General features: G+C 45.2%; 7 protein-coding genes across 7 annotated transcripts; 4 read left to right on the top strand and 3 right to left on the bottom strand.

Annotated features, from left to right (window-relative positions):
* Positions 1–985: 985 nt before the first annotated feature.
* DFL_008326 (uncharacterized protein) lies at positions 986–3350 on the top strand (the record flags this gene model as incomplete). Its single annotated transcript, XM_067638044.1, has 8 exons — positions 986–1001; positions 1073–1168; positions 1261–1668; positions 1729–1847; positions 1975–2144; positions 2210–2557; positions 2647–2911; positions 2988–3350. The coding sequence occupies 8 exons, from the start codon at positions 986–988 to the stop codon at positions 3348–3350; spliced, it is 1785 nt and encodes a 594-aa protein (XP_067485973.1).
* Positions 3351–4240: 890 nt separating this feature from the next.
* DFL_008327 (uncharacterized protein) lies at positions 4241–5711 on the bottom strand (the record flags this gene model as incomplete). The annotated part of the gene is made up of 3 exons (XM_067638045.1): positions 4241–4801; positions 4867–5288; positions 5342–5711. 3 exons carry the CDS (start codon positions 5709–5711, stop codon positions 4241–4243), a joined length of 1353 nt encoding a protein of 450 aa, XP_067485974.1.
* A 1456-nt stretch (positions 5712–7167) lies between these two features.
* Positions 7168–8484, top strand: DFL_008328 (uncharacterized protein; the record flags this gene model as incomplete). The annotated part of the gene is made up of 6 exons (XM_067638046.1): positions 7168–7280; positions 7355–7414; positions 7478–7550; positions 7616–7639; positions 7722–8352; positions 8417–8484. 6 exons carry the CDS (start codon positions 7168–7170, stop codon positions 8482–8484), a joined length of 969 nt encoding a protein of 322 aa, XP_067485975.1.
* A 2629-nt stretch (positions 8485–11113) lies between these two features.
* DFL_008329 (uncharacterized protein) lies at positions 11114–12307 on the top strand (the record flags this gene model as incomplete). Its single annotated transcript, XM_067638047.1, has 4 exons — positions 11114–11709; positions 11772–11791; positions 11860–11959; positions 12037–12307. 4 exons carry the CDS (start codon positions 11114–11116, stop codon positions 12305–12307), a joined length of 987 nt encoding a protein of 328 aa, XP_067485976.1.
* A 432-nt stretch (positions 12308–12739) lies between these two features.
* Positions 12740–14074, top strand: DFL_008330 (uncharacterized protein; the record flags this gene model as incomplete). The annotated part of the gene is made up of 2 exons (XM_067638049.1): positions 12740–13573; positions 13631–14074. The coding sequence occupies 2 exons, from the start codon at positions 12740–12742 to the stop codon at positions 14072–14074; spliced, it is 1278 nt and encodes a 425-aa protein (XP_067485977.1).
* An 849-nt stretch (positions 14075–14923) lies between these two features.
* Positions 14924–16291, bottom strand: DFL_008331 (uncharacterized protein; the record flags this gene model as incomplete). Its single annotated transcript, XM_067638050.1, has 4 exons — positions 14924–15474; positions 15534–15828; positions 15891–16137; positions 16266–16291. 4 exons carry the CDS (start codon positions 16289–16291, stop codon positions 14924–14926), a joined length of 1119 nt encoding a protein of 372 aa, XP_067485978.1.
* Positions 16292–22245: 5954 nt separating this feature from the next.
* Positions 22246–24086, bottom strand: DFL_008332 (uncharacterized protein; the record flags this gene model as incomplete). Its single annotated transcript, XM_067638051.1, has 3 exons — positions 22246–22477; positions 22529–22912; positions 22975–24086. The coding sequence occupies 3 exons, from the start codon at positions 24084–24086 to the stop codon at positions 22246–22248; spliced, it is 1728 nt and encodes a 575-aa protein (XP_067485979.1).
* Positions 24087–24160: the final 74 nt, after the last annotated feature.

Below are 24160 nucleotides of genomic sequence, written 5' to 3' on the forward strand. Positions count from 1 at the left end.
CTTGGCGATATATTTTGAAGTTTCCAGCCTTCCTGCAGCTGTCACTTTCCTGCATGATGGTGGGACAATTACAACACGAAATTTACCACACCTGTGCCTCACTGTTGCATGTTCAGCCTGTAGTTATAGGCCGGCCGTCTTCATTACATTTCAGAAGGATTGAACGGCCAATCAGCTCATAGCAATGTACGCCACTCCCAGGATCCGTGTTACTAATGCTTGCAGGAAGGCCTGTCAATTTGTAACCCAGAACTTACCTTCAGTCTCTTGCTCGAAGAAAAGGTAGTCCATTATGTGGGTCTTGATGCAGCGAGGACCCCTTTGTGTGCCTCTGATGGTCAATAATTGGAGATAGACATGGGTGTCAGTGCTCAAGTTCTCATGTTGTGCATGTAGACACTTACATCTCGTACATAGTACGCAGTCAAACCATAGTTATTTCAAAAAAACTTAATCAGCCGTTTAATTCGGGTGGCTGTTGGGAAAACCCATTCTCTCGGATTTCTAACGGCTGGATCCTATTTATGCAGATTGTATATTAACTAGTAGCCCCCCGCATGCGCACTCAAGACTCTTGGTTTCTGTGCAGGCGGACGGATGTAACTGTCTCAATTTTAAACAGTACTTTTTGTTTATCATTTCCTGGGAACAACGTCTTTGCTCCCCCCAGTGGGGCTTAATACGAAGTTTACTGCTTTCAAGCTTTATACCCTATAGATCTCGGCCGCGGATATACTGACGAGTTTATCTTCGTACCCTTCTCCCTTCTAACCACCAAACTATACCCCCAGATACTTTCACCTAGAATATATACGCCAGGAATCGAATGACCCGCTTCATAGGATGGTTTCACTGTGGAAGTTTACTCCGGCGACCGCTCGTCTATACCTACATGTTACTTTAAGTCTGTTCATATCGATAGTCCAAGCACAGGTTAAAGTCTTACCATCAAACTTCGATCCTCAAAAAGGGATCTGTTTTAGATATGGCCATCAAAGTTAGTCAGTCAGTTTTATCTTGAAAATGCGAGGCGATAACAAATTTTAATGAATATCATCTTGGATATCTATAGCCGCCGTCATCGATAACCGGTTGTATGTAGATGGAGGAATCCTTCAAATTGACCGATCAAATCCCATGGCGCCTTGGGATAACGCAAACTATTCCAGTTCGTCCCCTTGACTCCTTATACCCTTCAAAGCTGCTCGGCCTTCTAAGATAAACCGGAAATGTAATAAACATCGTGATTTATAATTCTAGATCCAGATTTCTTCTACTTCGACCTGTCTACAACATACCGTGGACCCGTATATGTCGGACAACCGTCATTCATTACCAATATACTGCGGAAAAAACCTAGCGAAGTCCCATCTCTCGAAGGTGGCACACTTTGGGCCGATACTGTCAATAAAAGATTATTCCTCTATGGCGGCCAGTTTACGACATCGCCCCCTTCTCCGTTCAATATGTGGTCCTACGATGCTATATACGATACTTGGGCCGCTATAAACCAATCTAGGGACTCTTCTGGTATTCCAGTTGGTGTTGCACGGTTATACAATGGTGCTAGTGCCGTTGTAGAAGCCTCGGGAATGGCGTATTACTTTGGTGGGTGGATTTCGAGTGACAGCGAGTATGCATATGAAGGGAAAGAGGTTGCGGTTGCGGGTTTGTTGGTATATGATATGGTAAATAATAGTTGGAGAAATCAAACTTTTGATGGAACAGATGGTATTGATATTGGGAGGAGGGCAGAGGGTGTGATGTTATATGTTCCTTTAGGAGATTCTGGAATCTTAGTAGCTTTTGGGGGTATCAGGATGGACGAAGATGGAAGGAAGAGTGCGGTGAGTTCGTCCAGGTTGAAAAGAGAAAAGGTTCCCCGCTCAGTTTCTACCTTTGATCCAGTCCTATAATATAGAATTAGAGCAAAACAAGATTACACGTTTGAATCTAATCCATTTGTCAATATAGGTCCCAATGTCAGAGATAACCATATATAATATCGCGTCGAGACAGTGGTTCGTTCAAAAGGCAACGGGAGATATTCCGGAGTCGAGACGGCTATTCTGTGCAGGTGTAGCATCAGGAACCGCACCGGGAAAGAATTTGAATGAGACGCAGAGGCGGCCTCTTCATAACATGTATGTATGTTGCGTAGGAGCTACCTTTGTTATACAACTAATTGTTAACCTTCCATTCTACGAAGTTACCTTTACGGGGGCGCCTCCACATCTCCGGGGCCAGGATTTGACGATGTTTATATCCTTACACTCCCAAACTTTGTCTGGACAAAATTCTGGCCCGTTGATGACATCCCCCGCCACCCGCACCAAAGACTCACCTGCAATGTGATTCAAAATACACAAATGCTTATCCTCGGCGGGTATTTTCCTCTTGGTGGCGAATGCGACACACCCGACCAGTCTGCTATTCATAACCTTAACCTCAGTGGTTCGAATCCCGAGGGGACTATTTGGGGAGACTTTGAGGTGAGACTGCGAAACTACCAATATCGTGTTCCGACTGCGGTTGTCGATAATTTAAATTCGGCTGAGTAAGTCTTTCCGTCAATCACTATATAAATCCAAAGCTATATAGAAAAACTAATGGTAGCTTGCAATGTAATCTGATTGGGAGTAATAGGGCAGTTACTTTCAACCACCCGGACCTTGTTACTATCGTATCCAGAACAGCGCCTGAATCTTCAAGAACTCCAACCCGAGATGTATCAGGTCCTACGAATGGACTTTCAAAACGAGATAGAACTATAGTCCTCGCAACAACAATCCCAGGTGGGATATTGCTCGTTGCTCTCATATTTCTTTGCATCAGATGGTACAAACACCGAGCAAATACAACAGACGTTCCATCGCCTGCCCCACCGATGTATGACACACATCATACCAATGTCAGTCCTCCTATAGAAAAATAAACCCTTTAATATTCGCCTCAGATATAATAGAATTAACACCCAGAACTAGCAGATAAACCAGCTCCCTACGTCCCCGATAGTTCAACCTTCAGCACTATCTTTAGCACAACCCCCTTCAAGTGGGCATTCGACACCAGCGAGTCCACCTTTACCGATAGTACCAATCCAGCAGATACCTGTTGCGTATGTAGTCAACCCTACAGGTGGCCTTACACCGGTTTATAGTTCCGCTGGGCCCACGGCAGTTGGGGGCGTCAGTCCGCCAATGGAGTTACATCCACAATTCGTAACTAGTGAGGTCTCAGGAACCTCTCAGAGTTACAGCCAGGGCAATGCACAAAGCTATAATAATAATAGCACAGGAAAGCCACCAATAGAGCTACCGGCAGATCCGTCAAAACCATCTAGATCTTAAGGATTCAATTAATATTAATGCCATTATATATCTCTCTCTCCGATGGGTCTGCTCACGAACTTCTAAGCTAGCGTGTTTGGTCCACATATTTGAGACTTAAATACCCATTTACTGGTTGAATTATAAATATTAATTATAAAAACAAATATAGAAAGACCGTGTCCGAGGAAGAACTATGTACAGGAGAGTGCACTAGCCATGTCACATGGGAATCCATCTAGGTTTAATGATAAAAATAATATGAATAAATCACTCTACGGAATGCGTAGCTGCCATTTTGAGAGGTCTCATTTGTTTAATTCATGGACAGACATTAGAAACTCCATAATAAGCTTACATCGCTTCTCCTTGCCTACACTATAGCAGCCGCTAACAGTAGACTTTGGAGCAAAGGTATTAAAAGCGTTAGTTTTTACCCTTCTAAACAACCATCGAATAAACACTATGCACATAGGATAATAAGATTCGTCAGAAGCTTTGTATCATAAATGATTAATTTGCAATCCGCCCAGTTATTATTCCACTTGCTCCAACACCTCCCAAGCGCAGCCAGCTGCAAGCTCTTTCTGAGAAATTATCCTGTAGATACGCTTTGATTCTAGGGAAGACTGTATATTAGAGGCTTCTGCTAGTAGCTTCCTTGTTCTTGGAATTGTTAGTGGTGGTAAGATTGGCTCCGATCTCTCCTTTCACGGAACGGAGATTGCGTTTGCCTCCCCATAATCCACTTCATGTGGGAGTACTCTTCTCCTCGTCTTCCCTTAGAGCCCATCTTACCACTCTGGTCCACCATTGAGATAACGACGATCCCGTCAGTGCTCAATAATAAGATACCATTCGTAAATAAACACTGACATATTCCACCGCCAATTAATGTCGCTTCTATTATCCTAAATAGGAATAAGGCTCTTCAACAATATCTTTACCAACTTCAAGTCTCCCAACTTGAGAATTTCGCTTGCAGCAAGGGGACCGAGCCCGTCGACTAATGCCGTTCTCAATTCCTCCTCATTTTCACCATTTTCCTCCACCTCAATCTTCTTATTGTTTTTAAGCGTCGCCAAAGTTTCCACCAAGACCTTCAAACACTCCAAAGCCTCGGCTTTCCTCGGCCCATCACCCTGAATTTCATCGCGGATAAACTCTTCAAATAGCTTGACATTTGGGAGCAGCAGAACTCTAATAGAATCAGTGCCGCCCATGTTTGCGAGACCAAGAATAGAGCCGTAATGGGACCCGTATGACTGTTTGTTATCTAGAAATCGCTTAAGAAAACTGCGGCCAAGTCGGGAGCGAAGGGTGTGGGAGGATTCTCCGTAGTTGATAGCAAGTTTCCTCAAAATTGAGACCGCTTTACGTCGAAGGGGGAAGGTTGGTGTTTGATCTTGCGTATTAGGGCCGAGGTATTTGCCAACGGCGCACGTTAGAATTGGCGGACAAAGTTTCTCGACCTATAAAGATAAGTGAAGCTATTAGAGTAGGCTGCCAAAAGGAGAGTGAAATAGGGTCTACACACATATAGATCCATGAAGAGAGATTCGTTGTCGATCATAGCATCACAGATGTCCATCATCGACTCCATCAATTTGATGTCGACCTTCTGGTCATGGGTGACACGCTCGGTAACATAAGAGACGAAGTAAGGAAGCAGTTGGTGGATGGCTGGTTCGGTACGAAGGGCAGAAAGAGCAGCCGAACGGAGATCGTCTTTTTCGTAGTCTATTACAGAAGAAATGACCTTATCAAAAAACATCTGTAGCTCAACAGACAATATGTGCTTGGCTGCAGGTTTAACGGTCGCATTGTCGGAGTTACCAGCAGCACCAAGAGCATGCGCAGTCGTAGCTCCGCGAGGAACTAACTCATTCATACGTGCTTCAGCGGGGGAAGGGTTCATTGGAACTTGGGGCTGCACCCCTTCAATGGCAGTCCAGTGTGCTATCAATCATGTTAGTTAATATCTCCAGGCCAGGCTATGAAACTCAACATACCAGTCATGGTCACCTCTCTCGGTACTTTTGGTAACGATGCATTGATTATCTTCTCGAAATCAACTTCTTCGTCCTCAATGTAGAAGAGAGGCTGACCAGCACCCAGCGTGGCCTCGCCCCAGCGGAGACCAAGATTGCTTTGGTACCCAAGAGGCGGATCAATATCTAATAATTTGGCAGCCATCTCCAGATCTTTAGTGTAGAGAGTTGTTCGACCAGACTCTTTCATAACTTCGATAGAAGCAGCCATGATTTGACGGAGGCGGTACTCCACATCAGAAGCTAGAGCCTGGGCAACATCATCATCGAGCCGAACACCCATTGACTCTGAGTTATCTCGGACAGTATCAATCGAGACGAGAGACGCCATTTTGTATTAGATATTAAGATTAAAGGTTGTAGAAACGCTGCGGACAGATATTTGAGATGAGGCGGAGTGGTGGAAGCAGTTCGTCGTCGCAGAACCAGCGTGCGATAGACAGATTGATGCTCGTATCGGAGAAGGCGGTAAAAAGCAATGGAATTCAGCAGAAACCAACGCTGATGATAGGAAACAGTGGCACCGCTTTGGATTATGTCGTGGATGGGATACCTGTTGAAGCGCGATGAGGTGCGTAGTACAGCGGGTGGAAGCTTGGTGATGCGGTTGTTTGTGGAAGCACGATGCCAAGCTTTGGCGCCGGGTTTTGTAGCTGCACAACACACTTCCAAATATGGAATAACACACACCAACACAGAACCCGCCATACCTCAGACGTCAACTACCAGGCCTTACGAGACAAAAGAGTTCGAAGGATAATGGGTCCTGGCAGCCCCATGTATTCCATGTGGGCCAAAGAAAGTTTAAAATAATTATAGATCCAGGGCACGCTACCTATGTCGTGACAGCGAATACCATCATGCCCAACGCCAATTGGTATGTCATCTACTACCAGTTACTTTACGTATTTACTCAAAGAACGTTTTAATTTCATAAGTATAGGTGCAGTATTTGAGAGACAGGATCTTAAAATATAATATCAAGCCTCCATTTCTTTAATCAGTCTTATTTGTAACTACTTCAGTGGAAATGCCATCATTTACAAGTACATTTGCTAGCTCGAAGGACAGACGGCTAGGTCAGAACGATCCTCTAAAATCGTCACTCATGAATGATCGAGTGACCCAGAAATTTACCCTAGAACTACGTCAACTGTAAAAAAGTATATTGTAATTAAGCGGCCGCTTTAACCGTTTCCCTTAACCCGGTGCCCCAATCTCCAGATTCCTAAAGGTTTTTCCGAAGGTAGATCCACATTAGCAACAAGGAACCACGACCTTCATTTTCCTCCACCAATCAGAGCAACGCATATCCCAGATTCTTTCCTAATTTGGGGACAAGTGCGGACAAGTGCGGATAAGATTTATTAAGCTTCTGGAGAAATTTGTGGAGACTGGAGACGAGATTTATGGGTTCTTGGAGTTCAATGCCTGGGATCCAGGCTATTCGGGGTTGCCCCGGCCTGTAGATGCTTTTTACATACAGGATGTAGGGTGGGTTACACATTATAGATTTCAAACCATGGAGCCCAGTGCATCGTCCGTTGGATATACCTGGCAAGCCTGACGGTTAAAACTGAGCTATTAATTGAAGATCAAGAATTTGTCCGGGATATGGGCGGACTTTCTTGATATTCCTAGAACATCGAAGGTCAATTGTCTCTAGGGTTCTATAAAAATTCTAAGTGCACCCAGGCTTCGGGGCCCGGTATTAACTGGCAATAACAGTCTCACATTGTCTCTCCATCCCTGTAGTACTTATTACCTGTATACAATACCCCGACGAAATGCGTGTTTCAACCCTTGTCGGTAGCCTCGGCCTCCTGGTCGCTAGTTACGCAGCGCGCCTTGACCGTAGAACCAATAGTTTAACATTCAAGGGCAAGGAAATCACACATTTGTAAGTTATAGCAGGCAATAGTATTTAGGTACCAAAACGATGTATTGCTAACTCCTAGCCGTTGTTCGTTACAGTCTAGCATTCGGAGACTCATACACCTATATCGATGGAACATACGGACATCCCGAATATAGGTATATTTTGACCTTTGAATTTTGTCATCAAGGATTGGAGCTAAGCGTGACGTCCCCAAACAGCTTCATTGGCGATACGTTCCACACTGTTTATACTAAGGAGGAACTAGAGACAAGCGAGATCCAGCTGAATTCGGTGCGTTTATGTTACCTTTTCTATTATCCTTAATAATGTAAATGCTAATATCTATCGGAGTGAAGACGAGTTCCGGGGGCCCAAACTGGGTACGCAAATATAGATAATTTCTAATTCACTGAGAGAAAGCTCTGGCAAGGTGAAATCTGAGCTGATTAGACTGGCTTCTAGACCGAGTACTTGACAGGATGCTACAGTGGCCGTCCTAACGACTGTGACATTCCACTCTGGAACCTCGCATTCGCCGGAGCGGATACAACATCAGCTCTACTAATGCCCCACCATGACTACACTGTCAATCTCGAGGACCAAGTCATCAACTACTTGAATTCCGCCGATTCCGTTCTAGATCTTCCCCGCTCTTCCACATTAGTAGCCTTCTGGATCGGAATTAACGATGTCAACGATAGCAACAAGTGGAAGAACGTCACTTTCACCGACTTCTACCAAGCCGATATCGACTACCTATACGCTTCAGTTGAAAAAATGTATTCCGCAGGATACAAGAACTTCTTATTCATGAATGTCCCCGTCAGAACTGACGCATTGAAGAATAACACGGGAATCTGGAATACAATTCTCGAACATGAGCGACACAGTTTTAATAGACGGCATATAAAGGACCCAGAAGTGGAGACTTACAAGTACGATGTGGATAAGGAATTCAAGAAGATTTTGGAACATCCGACGAGGTATGGATTTGAGAATTGGACAGGATATTGTGCAAGCTATGCACAACCAGATATAATCTGGAACTATGCGAAGTATGGGTGCTTACCGATTGATAAGTACTTTTGGTTCAGTAAGCATCATGCCCTTAGCTTAAGTTGGTGGTAGACAAGAAACCATACTAAGAGTGCAAATAGACGGTGGCCATATCACATATAGAACACACCAGATCATTGCGGAGGATTTGAAGAAGGCAATGGCTTGATTTTTATCTCTGCTTAGAGATCTAAGCAACCAGCTTTTGGTGCATTTGTATCGTATGCTGCAGCCAGGCTAATACATAATAAAGCCACGATGTTATGAAGAAAAATTGAAGCAACCTGCAACCCTGTTCATCAGACTTTCCAAATAACGCCTAGACCTAGATTTAGGAAAGTGATCAGCCATCGTGCTACGAGAAATTCCTTACGTAACAACTGTTTAAGACGTACCTTTCCTAAGCCATAATGCGCCAACGTCTATCTAGCTATCTACCCCAAGATCTTCTCACGTTGCACGACTAGAACTTATCTATCCTTCCCCAACTCAGTACAAATAACAGTCGCTAAGCTCTTCGCCCCCTAGAATGTTCCCCTACCCCTTCTCCCGCCACACGTTCATAGGCACCATAGAGAATCGCAGGCATGAAGGTTGCAGCGAGGTGCTTGCGGTATCCAAAGTATCGGTTTCTGTTATGTTCGCAGACGAGATGGAGAACCCTTGGATAAACTTGACAGAGAGCGGCAACTGACAAAGTTGGAAGATACGATAGGATTTTCTTCGATGAGTCTGTCTGGGAGGGTCTCGAGGTCGGTGGGAGGCATGATATGACGCATAATCTCGTACTTAGGCATCTTGGAAGTTGGGTCTTAGTGTGGTACGGAAGGTAATGAGGTTTATCGATGGTTGTTAGAGCTAGAGCAATAACTTGTTGCTCTGATGTTAATATAATGGGAAGAACAGGATTTGAAATGGAGACGGCTAGGCTCGGTTCGAAGATTTGAAGGTGGTTCTGTGAACAATTTCTGTCCAAGGGGGTTGATGGTAGAGACGACTGTCCACGATGCGGTTTTGGATGACTTTGAAGGTCTCTAGCTGTGCATACCACGGAAAATTCAGCAATTAGTACCAGTTGTGCAGAAGTTGTCGAAATGTTGGTAGACGCCAACGCAACGTCGATGTTGGATTTTAGGAGTGTCCACTTCGCAGTCGTCTTGAACTTCAGTTTGCAGCCCCATTACGATTTCTAACAGTAGATATATATTCATCTCATGGTTATATAGTCCAAGCTGCTTGATAAAGATTGTAGACACCAGACAGTTGTCCACTTCATAACCGAAATAATTACGCTATTGATTAATCGCCAATTGGCAAATCAGGCACGCCTGAGGTTTGAACTTCGTGATCAAGTAGGATTGCCGTTACACCGTTTAACTTCCTCCGGCAAAATCCCTGAATAAGCACCGACCCTGAGCACTCTGCACAAATTATCGATCCTATGAATGATATTTACTACCGGCTGCGAAATAGAAAATTGTATGGTGAAGTAATAAGTGGGTCGGCAAGTAAGTTCTGGTATACAACATTACAACTGTAAAAGCGTATCATATCACACTCCATTCGTGCTACATCTATACAGGCATCCATGTTAGACCAACTAGTGTTTTATCACAACCATAAATACTTATTATAATCTCTTCAAATATGAAAATTCATCCGTAACTAGCACCCTCAATTTTATAAAAAGAAACAAATTTTGCGTTCGCTATACGTGAAAAGACGTCTCTATGACTCTGATATTCTCCAAAAATACCTAGTCCCTGACAAGAAGGTTAATAACGCAGATATAACAAAGCCGACCCCCTTAGTGCCACATACCTATTAAATGGTTTGAGGCTTTGTGCGTCAAGCTTGAAGGTACAGTTTGTGTTGGTCGTTAATTGGTAACTGCTTTACCTGTGAGGGGTCTCATCTTGTTAGTTTACAGAACATCTCAGTCGGCTTCTATAAAGACTTGCACTCAAGGTAATTGATGGGTCTAGAACTACAATTGTTTGCCATAATAACATGGCTTCACCCTTGACTTATATCTCACTTCCGATAGTGAGAAAATAATTAGGATGGGACCAAAGAGGGTTTAACTTGGCAAATGCTTGATGTTAGTCGCGTCATCGGAATGCGCGCATTCAAATATTTTTTCTAGATGCTGTGAGTCGAGACTTGAAGTTTTCTAAGAAGCTTCGCCTACCCGGCTATCCATGTAGAAATTTGGATCTGCGAAATACATAATATTCATTCCTAAACCGTCAAGAAAATCCTATGCGGCGCAAAATTAAATCTCGTCCAAGTTAATTTCTTAATAGCCACGGCATCTAGTCCTCTCATGCCTTACCTACTTGCGTGAGAGCGTAGTAGTGGGGGGGTAACCCCGCGTTTCGGTCCGGAAGCGTTGTTCGGATAGCCCTGAGTGAAGGACGTCATGTCAGCTTTCTAATGCTGTGTTACTGATGCTGACGCATCTTAGTAACCATTGCAACCACAAGAAACTATCAGGAAGGGAACTATTCTTGATTTTTTTCTCTTTAATATCTTTCTTGTGATAGGCTAGAATTAATTTACCAAGTTTTCCCCACAGACCTCGGCCCCGGATCGCGAATATCTGCGACTCGTTTTCAACCTTCAACACGAGATCTATAAAAGGTATTTTGCCTTCATTCGCAAATGCCAACATAAGAATAATAACTTTAGAGCTCATGATTCATGAAAGTTAACAAGAATATTAATTCTGCAGAACCTCAATCCAGGATTGCAAACCGTGCCTCTATAACTATACAAAACCGAAATCCTCATTCACAATGGATCCCTCAAAAATTACCATCCCACCAATGATGGACCTGACAGACGAGAACATCACATCCAACGTCAACATCATAAACTCCCAATCTCCCAACAAACGCCTACAATATCTCATAACCACACTTGTCACCCATCTTCACGATTTCGCTCGCGAAACCCGTCTTACAACCGAAGAATGGATGGCAGCCATCCAATTTTTAACCTCCGTGGGTCAGAAATGTGACGATATTAGACAGGAGTTTATATTACTATCAGACACACTGGGGCTATCGGTTCTGGTGGATGGGTTGAATCATCCTAAACCGCCCGGTGCAACTGAAGGAACGGTTTTGGGGCCATTTCACACACATGATGCACATCATTTTGAAATTGGGGAGGATATCTGCAGCCCAGGAAAGGGAGAGGCAATGCTAGTGCTATGTACTGTGAAGGATACAGCGGGAAACCCCTTGAAAGGCGTGACAGTCGATGTGTGGGAAACGGATGATACGGGACATTATGATACTCAATATCCTGGGCGGACTACACCGGATTGCAGAGGCGTTCTGGAGAGTAATGATGAAGGATTTTGGTTTAAGTGTGTAAAGCCGGTGCCGTAAGTTTCATATTCCGTCTTCTTGGGATTTCTTAGCACGAAGGTGTCTAACAATGCAATAGATATCCGATTCCCAGTGATGGTAAGAGTCACAATATTCCGAAGTGCATAACGTGTTTCAACAGCTGACAATATCAATGCGAGTTATAGGCCCCGTGGGTAAAATGCTATCCGCACTACACAGACATTGCTACAGACCTGCCCATTTACATTTCAAGTTCAAAAAAGATGGATATGACGAACTAGTAACGTAAGCCATCCTTTCAATTTCAGGCTAACTATCCTGGCTCCGATAGTTGCAGTCACCTAACTAACACCTTTATTCAGAGCGCTATACCCTCGGGGAGACCCATATGAGGCTTCGGACGCAGTATTCGGTGTTAAATCTAGCTTAATCGTCGATATTGAAACCATATCCGACTCCGCAATGTCAGAAAAATATGGTATGAAAGTCGGAAATCATTTGCTAAAGTGGGACTTCGTGCTTACGACAGATACGGAGAGCGAGGAATTGAAGAACGGGCTAGCCAAGCAGGCGTTGGAAAAGCTGGGAAGCACTGCGAAATTAGAGAACGGCGTTCCGGTTGCAAGCAAATAAACTGGTTCTCTATATGCACGATATCACGATATACAGCATCATTGCTTCTAGCATCTCTCTCCATCCCCCCATTTATTTTATTTTATTTTGCTGAGCTTCGAGCCTCAATATAATAATATCAAGACATGGCCATGAATTTGAAGCTCCCCAAGTTTGATCTATTTCTGTGTTGCTGCAGTGTTCCGGTGCCATCATCCGAAACTTGCAGCCGAAATAATCCACTTCCCGAACCAACCTTCCGGGCTAGCTTCGACAACCACACGTATCGGTAATCATGATGGCAATTTTCCGCTTCAAATTCACGATATCGATCCATTGTATAGCTTCATATGGACGATTGATACCAGGTGATTGAGTATCTCCACACTTCGTAAAATTCAAGATCACACCATAAACCTCCTGTAGCGACACACCCCTAGAAACAAGTGCGCAATGCCCCTCCCCCGCGGCCTCCCCGCGATCCTCGCAAAGCACCCTACAGACATAATTATCGCCTCGGCATTACGAACTCCAGTCACCAAAGCTCTCAAAGGCGGCCTCGCAGCCACCCACCCCGAAGAATTACTCTCCACCGTTCTTTCCGCCACTCTCAACCGTACCAAGATATCACCTTCAGAAGTCAAAGATGTCCTGGTCGGCTGTGTTTTACAAACACTAAGTGGACAAAAGGCATCAGCTGCAGCTGTTAAACATGTTGGGTTTCCGAGTACCACGACCATTGCGACAGTTAATCGGCAATGTAGCAGTTCTGCGTATGCGATGACATTACTCGCGAATACTATTCGTGCAAATATCGATACTGGATTGGAGGGTGGAACGGACTGTGCAATAGCAGCAGGCACGGAAAGCATGAGCTTAGATTACTTCCCACATAGGGGAATTCCATGGCGAGTTGCAGAGGGAGTGGGGAAGAGGAGTCTGATACAGGATGCGCGTGATGTGTTGATGCCCATGGGAATTACGAGTGAGAATGTAGCAAAGGAATTAGGAATTTCCAGGGGGGAGCAGGATATATTTGCTATGGAAAGTCATAGGAAAGCTACAGATGCATGGGAGAAAGGGTGGTTTGAGGATGAGGTGGTCGAGGTCAATGCGAGGAAATTAGTGAAGAAGGAGGGCGAGATTGACACCGACGGGAAAGAAATTGTGGAGGAAAGTTGGGAGACAGTCAAGAGGGATGATGGCGTGAGAAAGGGATTGAGTATGGAGAAACTTGGGAATTTGAAGCCGGCGTTCACTGAGGATGGGACCACAACAGCGGGGAATGTGAGTACCACGTCGAGCGTTATCAGGAATGCATCAACGATAATAACATTTACATAGTCTTCCCAAATATCTGATGGAGCTGCAGCCGTTCTACTCATGACTCGAGCTAAAGCAGAATCTTTAGGCATCAAGCCGATTGGCAAATACGTTTCAGGTACGGTCATGGGAGTCTCTCCCCGACTCATGGGCATTGCCCCCGCAGTAGCAGTACCTGAATTGCTCCGATTGACTGGCGTCGACAAATCGGAAGTTGATGTTTGGGAGTTTAATGAAGCCTTCGGATCGCAAAGTGTCTATTGTATCAGAGAATTGGGAATTGATTCGGAAAAGGTAAATCCGATGGGCGGAGCAATCGCTTTGGGGCACCCGCTTGGTGCCACAGGAGCGAGGATCGTTGCTACCCTGCTTAATGGGCTACAAAAGACGGGTGGGAAGGTCGGAGTTTTATCAATGTGCGCTTCCACAGGCCAGGGGTATGCCGGGATGGTCGTACGAGAGTAGGACTATTGATCGGGAGACGAACCGACACTAGTTTGAGGCGGGTAGGTGGTTATCGCATGTCGGAATGTGCATTCGGCATATTACAACGGAAAAACTAGTTTGAAACGAGGATAATTGGCACCGAAGTATGCAGGTAGTACGAGAATTTTTTATTGATATTAAGTTCTTTATTTTGTTTAGAGTAAAAGCTAGCTATAGAACTATCTAAGCAGGTATTGGTACATGTACATGTACAATGGTGTGACACGATTGTGTTCCCTTGTAACGTTATGACCCCTCTGTTTAAAGTTGGAGCACCTGAATCGATTGCTAACCAACACTGTCCCCTCCCAAACGATCTAGCCGGGGTTTTTTCTTATACCCTTGGCTAGAATCCTTCGAAACACCAACAAGTGCAAGTATCTATCAAATATAATGTACTAGTAGAAACCCCTTGATCCATTGAAAAAAATTTTAACTCCAACAAAATGCCAGAGTCTGAGCGTTATCACCTAATTGCATTACCGCATGTTCAGAATGAGCCGTTTGTGTTTCGCCTGTGGCCCGGCTTCCCTCAAAAACGGTCTTGATAGGCTAGAGAAGGTATACAGACATGTACAGTTAATTGTCTGCCACCTAGGCTCACACGAAACCATGTCGCCGCCCGATTATTGGCGGCCGTCTCTTCGTGGAACCAACCAGTCCGGTGAGGCTAATCAGCTAATAGTAGCATCCTCGACCCGGAAGGTCAAATCACAGGAACGTTTCATTCTGTTTCATGAAATGGAAACTCATAGAACTCGTCACCTTGTGAATGACTTTTCCAGTGTAAATGTAAAAGGAGATGCGCAATGCTTTTCCATATTCCATTCATGCGGGCGGTACTTGAGCTGTTTGTTCCGGCTTGGTGATCTTCAATTCTTCTGCTGAGGCCTGTGATGAGAGGTCATTTGGAACAACTCGTTGGGCAATAGTAATGTCGTCCGAAGAAGGTTGTTTATCCGGAAGAGACTCCCATGCATTTTCGGGTTGGTGCGTACCCGAGAACCTGAGAAAGGCCTTAGGCAGAATCTCATGCGGAGACCCGCTATCGCGTCGCTTAGGAGTAGCACGTCCAGCGGTCCACCATCCTTGACCGTGGATGGATTGCTGGCCGCTTTCGAGGTCGACTTGAGATTGAGGTGCAGGTTGTGCACCAAGGCCACGAAGGGCTGGAGCACAAACGACAATGATGCCACCGGCTTGTTCAACTGTCGACCAAACGCCGACAGTGGCAACGTTAACGGCAAGTCCAACTTCCACTACTCTTATGATGGTGAACATAATGCAGAGACCACCAAGAGCGAAGAGGGAACCAACTTCGACTCTCTTTCTAGGTGTGAGATTGAGAACCTTGAGAAGTGGGAATGGAAGAATGAGGACTAGAACTCTCAAGTTAGCATTCAGTTATCGCGAGTGTGTCGATGACGTGAAGACTTACGCATGAACTCCGTGAGGAGATGAAAGGCCGCAGTAACGAAGTAAGGCACATGGGCAGCAAAAGAAAAGCATGCATCATCCTTGTCGATGCTCCAATTCCGAGCAATAGGAACACACCAGAACATATTGAGGCAGAAGATGATAAAGAACGATACACCGACAACAAGAGATGTTATGTGTAACGCGAGCCGAAGAATCGGGATCGACTCAGGGATAAGCTTGTAATACAGCAGAAGCAAGGAAAGTTTGGTTCCCCACAGAGTCCCGTAGTATGGGATGGTGTTTGTGAAAGATATCTATGGCAGTTAGCTTAGCTAGTTCTATAGAGTCTGTACACCCTTATCATATTATCACACACCTTGAGGACTTTAACAAGATTCTCCTTGTTTAGAAAGTTATCCAACAAGCTTAGAGTATATGAATGTCGATCCTGAAAAAAACCCAGGCGATAAGTGGCATAGTCCTGAGATGTTCCAATGGCAAACAGGACCCATGTCAGAACGACAACGATGTCACTGGCCGAAGCATTGCGTGTAATCCAGCAGCGGGAGTACAACCGAAGGAGCACAAAAGGGACGGTCAATCCCAACATGGCCCATTCGAACCTATAAACGTAGGTGTCGTTAGCAAAGGTGGAGCTCCATGGTATATCATGACCCTGAATGTGACTGTGACTCGGGTAGAAGCAGATCTCGGCAGTCGACCTGCGTCAAAAGATAATTCTGTTGCTTACTTGATAGCTGCGACTCCGCTAATCATCTTGAATAGCTCTTAATTGTCGTTGAAGATTTCCCTTAAATGTCCCTGTCGGTATTTCCTAGTATCGTTCCCAGCTATTGGGATTCCCTACTTGCTTACGATGTCGAGATAGCGTAAACTCATAACGAACAAAGGGTCTGAGCTGCGACGGTTAAAAGATAGAATTGATAAGGGAGAAAATGGAAGAGGGTGGCTCTGGAGATATAAAGGAATCTGGAACCTGGGCCCTTCTTGCTCCAAAACCCTGGGACAGGGAGATCGGAGAGGGGAAAGGCTCACGTATGCAACCCCGACGATTTGGAAAAGGGAAAAAAAGAAACACGGACATGGGAGTATTCGAGTTGGAGGCCTCTTTGGGATAGTGGAATCCACAATCACGAAGAAGACTCATATTTGCTTTTCGATTCTGTCTCTGTGGAAGCCGTCAAGGTGACAAGAAAGAAGCCTCTTGGCATCCCGGTTGGTTCAATATCCTCCCGCTTCCCCCTAAACACCCGCCATTCCTCATACAGTTTAGGTATGGACATGGGTAAGACAAAGCGCTGATTGGGTTCCAAACTGTCGGGTCGAGAAATACTGGTTCCTGTACCTTGGAACCCTGAGGGTGTGTTGGTTCCTTTCCTCTGGGAATGTTCCCCATCATCGATGACACTGTGGTTGAAATCTAAGATAATTATTGGCGTCCTTCTGGTTTCATCCTAGATGCAGGTTCCAGCTCCCGGTTTCACTGCCTCGCAACCTGCCGTGATAAAACCAGAGAAGAAAGGCTGAAAGAGTACCGGTACATCCCCGAGAATATCTTTCATAAGACACCGGTTCCGTATGCAACCCTTTTTTGTCCTCACAAGCAAGCCCGGTCGTGCGACATTCCCGTGGGGCTACGAAGATCGTTCCGGAGCATTTCCAACGATGTCACGCTTCAATTTTGTACCTACTTCTAAAGCTAACGGTCCCGATTTCCATAATATCGAAAGAATTTTTCAATCGGATATCATTGAGGAAAAATTCGAAGCATCCCATTTGGCTACGGCCCTCGGCCTATCCGGATTGGCGGGTCGGAACGGCCCAACTTTCGGCGGTAGGGTCAGAAACCTCTCTGAGGGCGAGGTTTTCCCGTTGTTATCAAACAATCTAGGTCGGGGAACAACATCCGGTCCAATTCAAGTTAGAAACCTCCCGGTCCCAGTTGAGGGCTTGGCATAACAATTTCCCCTGATTCTCAAGAGTATTTTCTTTGCTACTATGAAGCTTTTGGTCAAGGCAGAACTCTCGTTCACTACTAGAATTGGGCTAAATTTCCAGGACACAAGGGACGATGATTGCCAATTGCGAAAGATTTTGAGGGCTTCCATCAGGCTATCATCAACTAGATAGTGTTAAAAGTCAACCCGAACTTGCGAGAGCGTGTCATTCCGTGGTCAATCAACTTTCCCGATCACAACCACTCACGTATTGACTGCAACGCCTTAATTTCACGAAAGAAACCTGCCCAGTCGGATCAGTCGACAAACGGGTGGGTGAAAGATTTTATCCCGCCCGTGACGGGAAACGGCTTGATAGTATTGCGTAGATTGATACATCCTTACCAATACCGACTCGGGATGCAATGCCAAGGGAAACTGGGAGAGGATGTTCATACTATGTAGATCATGGATTGTTCAAGTTTAAAATTGCTGCGCGTGGCAAGCAAGATTTGATGCCATCCTCTTTGTTTTCTATCGAATTTCACTGGTGGCCTACCATCGATTGATCGATCGATTTTGAGAGAGAGCTCACCATCAAGAGTTGAGTGATTTTGGCCGTGCCAGAGCCCAGTTCGCAGTACCGAATATCTGGATATGCCTTGCAATTGCTGCATGAGCTCGCCCGTCATCTCCTGGTTCAAGCAAAGAAAAAATTTTCTTGTCAATGCAAGATGGGGATTTTTTTTTTCTTGTCCCCCATTGTTCAAGCCGCCCTGCATACTCGCTTCGCTTTGTGCGATACGGAGCACGCAGATATTTAGGGAAAAGCCCCCACTCGCTTTTCAAGGTCTCCCGTGTTAATATCTTGAGAACGAGGTTGATTCACAAAGCTAAGGGCTAATTATAGCCAATCTTATAAGCCAGTTATCGACTAGAAACCCTCGGAAACACTTTCATTATTAATTGCGGGGTCATCATCTGTTGCCTGTGGTCATGGTCTATAGACCTCTAAATTCATACTACCCTATTATTCTCTCTGCAGTCAGGTAATAATAATTACATATTAACATCAATGCGAAACCAAATATTTGTATCTTGTAATGCGTCCGAGCTCAAAATAAGTCAGATGTATCGTAAATCATACCCTCCCCATATGTTTCCGATGATGCATCTGGAGCTCGCCTACAAGAGCGATACACTAAGCGATGAGATAGAAGGGTTCAACCTTGCAAAGAATCGTAGATAGCGTCTCCACCAATATGAGTTCCATCCAACTGGTGTCAGTGCGTCGGATAATGCCCCACGCGCACGGCCCCAGGCCGAATCGATATGGTGGGCTTCGTGTTTCTCTTTTAGAATAACTAAATAAAACAAAAAGGTCCTGGGAAGATGTTTCTTCACGCTTCATGCTATCGTCGCGTCCATGCTCGTTTCTGCCTGTTTGATGATATCACGACGAGTTTAGCCCTTTTGTTATATCGATAATCATAATTAAGGAAGCGGCTGAGGTTTAAACTGATCTTGCCGTTCTCAACAAACAGTCATTCTAAACTAGAGCCATAGACAGTCTCCAAAATTCAAAGTTCTTGAGGGCTTGTCAGAAAACCGGATTGCCTGACAAATTTGCTGAAGTACTATGAAAATTCGCGAAGTTGAAGCTGAAAGGCTTCATGAATTCAGAGACTGGAAGAGCACCCCCGTTACGACGCCCAGGCCATATCCGAAACCCGACCCGTCCGTTTGTGTGCAATGATGACGGAGAGACCTGCCAGATGCCAATGCTTCCTATTGGTCGGCCCTTCCTTGAAGCTTGGAATACTTCATGGTGCTCTTCGAGTGGGGGAAACGCCACCCTCGACAAATCCGCAAAGAATTGCGACTCTAATATTAATTTTGGAGGGTCCGTCTAAAGCGATTTGATGATCCTCGATCGTTCATCTAAGTAGCTGTGTGCAGTAGTTCTTCACGATTCGTTGATATTCGAGACTTGGGCTGAAAGATACTGCATGATGCATGGCGGTCAACATTCTTAACCCCTTGCGTGCCGTGTTTGTTGGATGTGCGGCATCAGGCGAATTTAACTATTATATCGAGATTGAGATGTACTATGTATGCCCGGTGTGGCAAACCGACCCTGAATTGATCGTGTACGAGTGCCACGAGCCACCCCCGACTGCGGTGATTGGAGAGGCCATGTTTTTGCCCGTGCGATTATTGCTACCAAGTGGGTGGTTCCGAATTTTGCGAAATCTTTGGTGCTGAAGTCGTGGGGGAGGTATTGGTACCAGCTTGGGTTGCGGCCGAATGAGCAACGTCGCATCGATCCCATCTGTCTTGTGCTACCAGATCTTAGGCCTATAGGACGTCACGACGCTGAGAAATTCAACAATTAGAATAGCTTTAGGACAGTTGTATGCATGTTAGTAAGTATTTTGCGAGGAACAAAAATCAAAACTATACAGTATTCAAATTCTCCTAGAGCCCGGCCGGTCGACGATATCTTGTGACCACTCTGTGCAGGCTAGCTAGTTTACGAGACCAAAACTGTCGGAAACCATATTCCCATTTTTTTCTCTTCTTAACAATAACAAACCCATTGCCATATATGAATGGCCAGTACCTATTCATCCTTCCAGCACCTTTGCGCCCATAGATGGCCCGAAGATACACATCTATCTATAATCTTAAAACAATCTAACAAAATATTAAATAACCCTCTTAGATAAATTCCATTGTCCTAGTACTACATGTATACAGCGCAGTGGGGTCTTCAACCAACTTCGCTCGATTCTAGTGCTAAAAAAAGGCTGGGACGGTTGGGCATGCATGTGGATGTTTAATATCTCCGGGGCTGAGTAGATTATACTGCCAACATGCTTAACTTACATTGTGTGGGTGGTCTGGTTCTTTCCGAATTACAAGTCGCACACAACTCCCTTCAACTGCTGAATATATCCAAAATGCGGTCGATCGACCTTCGGTTGAAGATGAGAGCTCGAGAGTCTCTATATACTCCGGTATCCGGCTCGAGTCCCCGGGACCCCTCGCGATTGGCCTAGCCTCAATATATCCGTGACATCTTTTATGTTATCAGGGAATGGATCGTCGCTTGTGTGACCATGGCTAACGGAAAACGAGACTGAAAATACACCAGACCAGTGAAATCGGGAAATAGAAGCGAGGTAGAGATTGCAACCCGAATACACTGCATGTACTTCTCCAATCGGAGATATATCAGGTAGCTCTGGCCCTTCTTTTTTTCAATATTTTGTTACACTGAATATATTAATATGTCACCGGCCCCTCAATATCTGTAGATCTAGGTTGTACCGACTGGTTAACCTCCCATGCGTGGGCGGACCCAATAAGAGAACTTTCCCCGAAAGCTGATAAGTTTCCCGCACCTTGGCTTTCACGATATCTTTGAAGGTGGTAGTACACGAAGTCGAGATCCCGATTGAAAATCCTAGCATGCATATGCAGCACCAACCACGAAGAATGCACATATGCAATGAACCCCGAAGAATGCTCGCTATAGGCCCTATCAAAATTGCCTGATTGTTATATTCTTAGCTTAGTGGTTGCGCGAAATGAGGCGATGATTCCACTTGATAGATGGATCCTGCGGTTCATCCCATCTGTACGAGTACGGGTTGTGGAAACTGTATCACATTCTATGTTCTCTACTCCTTGATATGTAGCGTTTTCGTGGATGGTACCCTAGGCCCTGAGGGTGTCATAATTCATTAGTGAACGTTCGAACGATCACTGTATCGGGTTATTCGAGTGAGTAAGTTAGAAATTACACAAAACCTCTCGGCTGTCTAGTTTTGAATATATACGGCCTAGAGCTATAAATCTATAGAAAAATTGGTGATGATTAAAAAATCGAGGTACCCCTAGTATTTATATTCTTAACTAAATTCTTATATCGATATATCTGGGTCCGTATGTCCGAGAGAGCTTCTAGCTCACTGGAAAGTTATATAAACCCATCCATCTTCCTCGATTCAAACTTTTGAAATCATCAGCAGCCTCCTTCATAACTTGAACTTCGGACCATACAATTATCTATTATATAGGCTCTCCCGAGCTAGAAGAAACCATCTAATCAAGATATTTATTGATTTACCTTTTTCTCCACTGCCACGATGTCTCCACATTCGATTGTCGACGAGGTGCCCCGTTGGTGAAGGACCCGGTTCTCGTTGGATCATGACCAACGAAGAGCGCGATAGCATTGCCCAAATGCTCAATATCGATAGTAAGTGGTCTCTAAATTCTTCGACCGAGAAATATACCGTCGGCTCAAGCATCACGTTCTTTTGATAAACCAATGTCATAAACTCATATCCCTATAGATACCAACGTCGCTAAAATGAAGGGCCACAACATGACCAGCGGGCGAATGACCTGCCAGACCTGCAGTAAGAGGAGCGGGGTCGATGATATAGTTCACTCTGCGCAAGCTTTGGGGATTCATGGCAAGGAATTCATGATCGACGTTTTGTTCAATGGACCGCATGGCCAGAACCCTGCCTACGCTTTTGATTGCTCAAAGTGTGGAACTACCTTTGAGGGCGTTTGCGCCTGGCTCGCCTACCCTCCTTGGCTCAGCGATTTTTAGATAGCCTCGGCTTGAAACTAAAATTTAGATCTATAGATGGAAGAGAGAGCGGTAGGATGCTAAACAAATGGATGGTATTGAATGTATGTTACAGAGTAACGACAATGAAACTGCAATTCCGGGGTGCCACTGCATGCGTTCTTTTATTCGGCCTCTAGCTGTTCTCTCAACTGTTTGATCTGCTTTTTGATTGTATTTGGGAATTTTGCCGCCCATTCATCGCCGCCGTCCTTGTTGTTTCTACGCCCGGCGAGGATTAGGAGGGTGCTCACGAAGGCTTCCTTCATGTAAGCGAATGAAAAGTCTTTCGTCAAGCCAGCAAGCTCTTCGACTAGATCGTCATTGAAATCGATTGGGGTATCCCCAAGTTTGTGACTGTAAGGCCGTTAGTAGTTTCAGGTAATAAATGCATTAAGATGTCCTTACCGCCAGTACTCGATGTATCTAACTCTCTCACTATCGGAAGGATTGTCGAATAGATACTTCCTATCGAACCTACTTGGGCGTTTGATGATACCAGGGTCCAATCTATCAAGATGGTTCGTAGTTCCGATGACAAGGATACCATTATTATCCTCTAATCCATCGAGCTCATTCAAGAAAAAACTACGATTCGAGTCGTTGATGATGCTGTCTAGATCTTCCCAGATGAGGAAGCATGGTGATTGCTCACGGGCTTTCTCGAAGATGGATCGGATAGAGAATTCTGGTGGGCCCCAGCCGGCGAGAGTTTTCACGTACAGAGATGGAATTGGGAGAGGGGGTATCGATTCTGTGGGCGTATAAAGGGCCTTCATAATAGCCTTGAGACTATAGGTGTGAGCTTGTTAGAATTGGGTCGAAGTAGTACGGAAGATCTGGAATGAACTTACGTGATGGTTTTCCCATTTCCTGGCGGTCCGTAAAATACAACTCCTCTCTTCCATGGAATTCTGAGTCCTCTATATGTCTCTTCGGCGGCATAAAATCCTAGAACGTCGTTCAAAACGTCTTCTTTCAAATCTTCGGGAAGAATAATATCCGCCCAGTTTGCCTTCATCACTGATTGATACAGTGCTCCATCGAGTTGCCAGAAACCCTGATCGAATACCCAGATCTGTTCCTTGGGTGTAGAGGTCCATGTACCGCACTCCCGAACAAATTGTTCTACGGTGTCATCCCCGGTGGTGCCCAAATCGTGCACAATATAACCTCTTCGGAAAACATCGTACCCCTTCACCCATGCTGCAAAGTATATCGTCCATTTAATGTTTTTATACGTGATGACTCCAGCCTCGTATTGCGGCTTTTGCCCCATCTTGCCGCTAATTTCTCCAGATGCGGCGCGTTTGGGTGGTGGTGCAAAGAAGTAATGCGAGATACCCGTCCCATCTACAACGGACGTGAGCATCTTGAGTTCAGCATGACCAGTGAAGCAGAACCCGAAGACATCAAGATTCTGGATGTCGAGTGGGATTAAGCGTCCTCCAGGATGGGCAAGTCGTACGGAGGCAATTATTTGAGTATTGAGGTCGTCGAACTTTCCGTCTCCATGGCTAATAATGGAGGATACGACAGTACTTGGGTGCTTTGGTTTATGGGATGAACTTGAAGTAGCATCAAACGCGGCCTTGGAATACGATAAAACGCCTGGTTCAGGGTGGCCAACTTTCTGAGGGTTCCCATTCGGCTGGGCTTGAGCGGGAGGCACAGCGGACAACGTTTCCAAAGTCTTGCGATCTGAGACCAAGATCGTGTTGCTTGTTGCATTCTTTGTGTTGCTGACACCAGCCTCCAGGCTGGCGAGGTTGGCAGCGAGTCTTTGGGCTCGAACATTGCCGGAAGACCCGATTGCTTCGATCGTTGTAAGAAAAGACGGTAGATGGAATCCTCCATCTTGATGCTGCTTGCGTTTAGCTATAGCATCTTCATGAGATTGGAGAATTTCCGAAGTAGTTAGAATTGAAGCTGGAGACCTCGCGGGTTCTTGATGAGTTGCTGCCATATTGGGATTCGTATTCCTCTCGACTGTGCTGCTGGAGACCACCGAAGGAATGGGGAAATAGTTCTTCGTCATCT

Source organism: Arthrobotrys flagrans (genome assembly GCF_004000055.1).
Source record: "Arthrobotrys flagrans strain CBS H-5679 chromosome Unknown unitig_1, whole genome shotgun sequence".
In the NCBI taxonomy this organism is placed as follows: domain Eukaryota; kingdom Fungi; phylum Ascomycota; class Orbiliomycetes; order Orbiliales; family Orbiliaceae; genus Arthrobotrys; species Arthrobotrys flagrans.